Raw genomic sequence first — 6,488 nt, forward strand, 5'->3', positions numbered from 1 at the left:
TACTTTTATTATAAATAATAAAATAAAGATATATTATATAGTTAAATTAAGATTTTATAAATATATATATAAAAAAATTATTTAAAAGTAGCTTTAATATTAAGCTATATTTTATTTAAATTAAAAATATATATAAAAAAAATATAAAGTAAAGTTATTTATAATATTAATTAAAATAAGTATAATTATAACGCATCTCCCACTTAACCTGGCCACCCAATTGAGCTGGCCACCCCCTTAACCTATATAAAACTCTAATGTTTCAATCTGTAATAACTTGACCAGTATTGGTCCTACGATTTAATAATTAGTACCTTTAGATCCGTTATTTAATAAGGAATCCAGCGGTATTTTTTACTATTTTTTACAAAATTTATTAAGCGAGATATTAAGCAGTACGCTAAAGGAGCGTTAAGCAAGTATTAATTTAGCGCTTACTTTAGCGTATTGCTTAATAACTCTGCGAGTATAAGTCGTATAAACTAATGAAGGGTACCGTTAAATAGCTCTTTTTATTACGAATCTAATGGTATATTTTATTATTTTATACGACCAATACCTATAAAGTTATTGAATTATCACGTGATTAGCGCACCGACGTTTTTTGTATAGGCTGGGGGGGTGGCCAGCTTAATTGGGTGGCCACGTTAAGTGGGAGATGCGTTATTATAAATAATAAATTATTGTTTAATAATAATATAAAATTAATTAAATAAATGCTTTTATTTAAATATAAATATAATAAATTTAAAATAAGTATAAAATAGCTTTATACCTTTTTATTAATTTAATTATTAATTATATTAAAATAATTTTAATAAGTTAAAAGAAGGTATAAATATAATTTAATAAAGTAGTATTAAATAGTTATAATATTAATATAAAATTTAAATAAGCTAAATTAAAGTTCTACTTTATTATTATTAATAACTTATATGTTATTAATAGTTATTTTAAATATAAATATTTATTAATTTTATTTAAGGAATTTAATAAAGCGGATAATCTTAAAAGCTATTATAAATAGAAGTTAAATTTAAATAAATAACGATTTATATATAATATAAGTATAAAAATATTAATAAGCTTATATATTTAATATATTTTAATATATTTATAATAATTAATAAAGTTAGATTTATTAAATAAATAATTAAATTTAAATAGAAAATTAAGGTTAAACTAATATATATGCTTAATATATTTAATATAACTATAATATATTAATATAGGTAATATAGCTATAAGGTTAATATATTTATTATAGCGTTAATTTTTTATCCTTATAGATTATTTATATTTTTTTTAAAGGTTTTTACCTTTAATATCTAAGTTATCCCTATAGTTCGAATAATTATTAGGTGGAGGGCTGGTAGATCCGTTATAATTTTAGCTTAAACTGCCCTTTCCGTTATTATCGTCGTTATCGTTGCTATTTAATAGTAGTATTAATAATATTAGGGGAGCAGGTGGTAATAATAATATTAATAGTAGCAATATAGGCGCTTTATTATTGGTACGCTTTTTATTTATATCTTTATTATACTTAAATAGCGGTAATAATAGTAACGCTTTACCCTTACCGCTATAGGTAATATGGTTACTTTTTAGGGTTAGGGCTTTACCCTTTCCTTTTTTACCCTTAAGAGGTATAATTTAAACGATAGTAATAATAATATAAATATAATGAAAAAAGAAAGGGAAACGAAGTAAAAACGGAAGTAATATAATAGTTTTTAGCTAAAACTAATTTTTAAAATTAGTAGTAATTAAAGAAAAAAAAAGAAAAGAAAAAAAAAGTTAATAAATAATTAATAAAAATATATATATAAATTTTACTATAAAGGTAATATATAATATATATAATTTATAATATAAATATAAGCTTAATACTTATATACCTTTATTATAATAAAGCTTTATATAAATAAACTATATTAATATATTTATTATAATACTTTATATTATATATTTATATAATTAAACTTTTTATTTTATATTTAATTAATAAATTAATTATACATTAAGTTAAGGATAACCTAATTAAAGAAAAAGGAATAGTTATTATATTATAATATTTTAAAGCCCTTAAAATATATATATTTTATATATATTATATACCTTTCCTATATATACTTTAAAAGAGATTTTTTTCTTTTTTAAGCTTTAATTTTATTAAATACCTATTATAAGATTAAAGAGACTTATAACATTATACTTAACCTTTAAAATTTAACCTACCTGTAATAGCTATTATAATATATAGGATCCCCTTATTATTTTATATATTAAAAGACTTTATTTAATAGTTTATACCCTTTAAAATGCTTTTAAGTTATTAATTATATGTTTAAATTAATAAAGAGCTTTATAATTATTAAATTTTAGCTTTAGCTATTTAAGATCTTTAAAAAAGGAACAATTAAATTAAAAACTATATAAATAATTATAAAACAGATAAAAGAAATAAATAATAATTAAAAGAATATAAACCTAAATTAAAAAATATTAAAAATGTAATAATAATAATAATAACCCCTTTATAAATATAACTTTAAATAGTAATAACGCTTTTAAAGCTATTATAATTTTAAATATAAATAATAAAATTAAGTTAATATAGTTTAAAATAGTAGTAGTAGTATAAAAATATAATATTAAGGATATTTTAAATTAAGGTATTATAGAAGTAAATTTTTTAATAGGTAGTTAATTTAAAAACGAAGCTATAATTTTAATTATAATTAATTTATATATAATTTATATATAAAGTTATTTATTTAAAGATTTTTAAAGTTAAGGAAATATAAAACTTAGTAATTTTATTAAGGTTATACTTTTAAAATATATAGCTAAAAAAAGAAGCTATCTAGCAACCTACGATAACCTTACACCTTCCGACCCTCGATTTAGGTGTGTTTTCAGGTGTATACAGTGTGCAGATGTCGTAGCCAGCTGAAGGTGGGCCTGGCAACAGCTGAATACTGTACACGTAGTGTGGGACCTACTGCAGATCTAGCTTCGTCCTTTAGCATACCGCTTAATTATTCCTTAAATAGAACTTAGCTAGCGAGAGCATTTAATATTACCGAGAAGGTACGCTCATCCACTCTAAATGCGGTCGTCCTGGCCAATAACTCATACCAATCGGGTCATACTGTGGTAGTTCAAAATCCCAATTGCCGCTCCAGGTTGCATACGCGTGAAACCCAGGAGCAACTATCGAATCTGTAATCTTCCGGATCTCTCGCTGGGATTTTTCTACGCGCAGAATTTCATTCAACCATGGCGTTGATACCGGGATCCCTTTCAAAGCCAGATGCTGTATAATCAAGCGCACTACATCCAGGTAGCCCAGGTGGCCGAATCGATCGGGCGACTCCTCGCCTGGGGAAGTTATTGTGTCGTAAAAGTAGCTTTCCTCTATCACACGTTTCGGTCTCCATGTTTCAATATCTTTCCTGATAATGGGTAGGCCTGCCGCCGCAGAGCTTGGAGTTAACACCGACACGCCAGTTATAGCATCGCCCCGCGCTTGTAATTTTTTGGTAAAGTATCGAATGGGGATTGCTGCTAACATGAGCAAGCCTACATTGTGGTTAGACGGTGGATTTATCTACATTCTGCAAGATGTAGCCGTGGTTTCTCACCAATCATACTATAGGTCTCCTGATTAGCGCTTGCATTTCTTCTTCTTCTTCTTCTTCTTCCTCCTTTTTTCACTAATTACAACTAGATATTAATATAGAGATGATCATAGTACACTTACTGGAATATCGTCTTTTCTGGTGACCGTGTCACAAGGTCTAGATATTTTTGCCGAGTGGTTGCATCATTATAAGGGATGTAATCGTGAGCAAGGTGGCCCGCAGTCATAGAGCAAAGGGCAAGGTCCCTCTTCTGGTATGCGTATTTAAAAGAAGCGATTTGGTGTCGTACACTTCGTCTGGCCCACTAAATCAGGACATATTAGTGATGCAATCGGCTATGTGGCTATAATTATGCTTGAACAGACCGGTGTCCTACTCCACTGCAGTAATTCGTGTCAGCAGGCATGCTTTATAGTAATTTTCGAAATGAGCTTCGTCTTGTCTCAATAGCACAAGGAAGCACTCCCAAGTTAGAAGACCACATAGTGATAATTACTTACCACTGCAAATTCCGAGTCATACCACTTCTCACGTGAGCGATTCCATACTGTTATAAGGGGAGTTAGAACCCTCCGAAACCCGAGAATTGAAGAAGAGTTGATAGAAAATGCATCATGATTTAACCTACAGTATTCGTTACGACGCCACTCGAAAACCATGTCCTGTTCGGAGGGGCTCAGCGCGTCGACGTCGACGCCAGAATCAATTTCCACAGGCTTCAGTATTTCGGACCATTTGCGGCGCATACCCCTGTAGTGCTCTGGACCTCTAATACTTTTACTAACGAAGATTGGGTTCCTATGGAAGAACTTATCGCTTTTCCGGGGAATGGCTTGATTTTTCCAAAATTCCTCCGATAACAACTTGGAAGAATATTCAGCAGGCAAGAGGGTTCTTCTGTAAACGCGGCCGTTGTCGAAATCTGAATTTCCTCTTACCAACCGGTCTGTACTATCAGAAAATCCCAGGTCTGCCCAAGGAGAGGGCCAGGTCCGCGTGTGAATAGCTAGAGGAACTCGGTTGCGCCATGACGTATCTATAGCAGTCTCAGCAAATGCTCTAGTCTTGTAGAACCTGTTACATCTGCTCAAGAGATGGCGCACATGATTATTTGCAGTGAGGAATATGGCAGAGGGGATTGAAAAGACCTTACTTGCTGTGCATTGCACGCCACCAAAGACCGCCTGCTCGAATGCATTCCCAATCTCGGATGAGCTACCAAAGTCCAACCACTATACGAAAGAGTCAAAATATGTTAAAGCCGAGCGGAAATCGGTAAAAATGGTGTTTCAAATGTTAGGCTCACAGGTTCAACGTAATTCTGTCCAGGGCTTCTAGATACGTCCGTCTCAACCCTACGTCTCGTAACACTGTGGCCTATAACATAACACACGTCAAAAATCCGTATTCGCTTCATAATTAGATTGCGTCATGTTTATCCAATTAGATGGATAATCAAAATAGTTCCAGCTACCTCTAGCCCAAGAAAAAGATTATAAGGCTAAGAGAATAAGAAAAGAGAGAAACGAGGGGTGGGTGTTTAGGCCCACACAATACTCACATAATTCATGTAAAATCTATTGTTCTTAGTATTAGCTTCTTACTCCTTAACGAGTATATTTAAAGCCAAACTTACCGTTACCGCTATGTGAACTAATTTCACACAGCGCTCAGCTAAAGTAATTTCCGGGTCAAGCAGCGCCGTTAGTTGGAAAGAATTGAATGTAATGATGTAATCATGGGCATCAAAGGTTATGGCTTCAGTATGATCCTCCATTGCCTCAAAGCCCCATTTCTGTGTTCTCAGCAGTGTTTCGAGCCTTGCTTTATGTTCATTGGGAGAACGAGCCATAGCCTTCTCCATATAATCTTTTAAAGCTGGGTCGCAGGTGCTCTCATCTTCTTGATATCGTGCATAGGAGAGCAATACTATATGGTATGTGTATTTGTCGTGATCGGCGGATCCCGGTTTCAGCACTACAAAGGCTCAGAGTTACAAATAGTAGATACAAGAGGTGAGAACAGATTAGAATTTCAATTCGCCGTTCTGATCGGGATAAGAGACAACAGTAATTAAGAGCCCAACTACTCACAGTCAGACACTGTGGCCCAGAAGCCAATGTAACCAAAGAGAAGGGTATTTATACTAAAGGATCCCTGTTAGCAGAATTCTCATTCAAGAAGTTGACCGTCTACTCACAACGGGTGCTGCTCCTGTATGAGTGCTGACAACATCCTATTTGCTAATTCCAGTGCAATGCTTAGATTCAATTTTACCAATGGATGATCTATACTCCACGGCTGGGAATTGAGTAACGGTTCGTTGTAGTCCCCATTGTACCATCGGTCTTTCTTGAAGAACGAAAACCAACTATTTTCATCCGGCACTATCATCTCCCTTTCAGCAATCAGCTGGGCAATCTGTTGAACACCGTGTGCAGGCGCGAGCTTTCTGTGCCCTCCAGGGATGAAACCGGTTCGATCAGAGAACTTCACGTATCGATTGAGGGGACCAAATTTCCAGAACTCCATGCCCGTAAAATTTTCCATCCGCTCTTCGTCAGAGAGAAACAACCTGTCTATCTCATTACTATCCGCGAAGATCCCTGTGTTATAGACATCTGGGCCATCGGCGTAAAATAGAGCATCAATTCGAGGACTAGCATTAGGAATTTGTTAGTTGGCCGTTAAGCACCATATAAGAAAACACGACAAGGATCGGTTATAGATGACGAGCGTGATTCTGAGGCTGAAGTTTCAAACATGCTCACTCTATAACAAAAGTTAGTGAGACACTCATTTGGTGGAAGTCTAGGCCTGGCAGGATCTCTGGCAACA

The 6,488-nt window shown here is 32.8% G+C and overlaps 1 protein-coding gene across 1 annotated transcript; it reads right to left on the reverse strand.

Moving 5' to 3' along the window:
* Positions 1–2,871: 2,871 nt before the first annotated feature.
* F5B22DRAFT_617389 (uncharacterized protein) lies at positions 2,872–6,488 on the reverse strand. Its single transcript, XM_047975626.1, has 12 exons — positions 5,851–6,488; positions 5,744–5,796; positions 5,287–5,627; positions 5,212–5,227; positions 4,957–5,027; positions 4,804–4,882; positions 4,279–4,686; positions 4,151–4,197; positions 4,016–4,030; positions 3,770–3,954; positions 3,651–3,658; positions 2,872–3,588 (listed from the first exon to the last, which is right to left on the reverse strand). Exons 1-12 carry the CDS (start codon positions 6,198–6,200, stop codon positions 3,086–3,088), a joined length of 2,076 nt encoding a protein of 691 aa, XP_047828250.1. The 5' UTR covers positions 6,201–6,488; the 3' UTR covers positions 2,872–3,085.

The sequence above is a fragment of the Xylaria bambusicola genome (genome assembly GCF_022495145.1).
Source record: "Xylaria bambusicola strain CBS 139988 unplaced genomic scaffold F5B22scaffold_40, whole genome shotgun sequence".
Lineage (NCBI taxonomy): Eukaryota > Fungi > Ascomycota > Sordariomycetes > Xylariales > Xylariaceae > Xylaria > Xylaria bambusicola.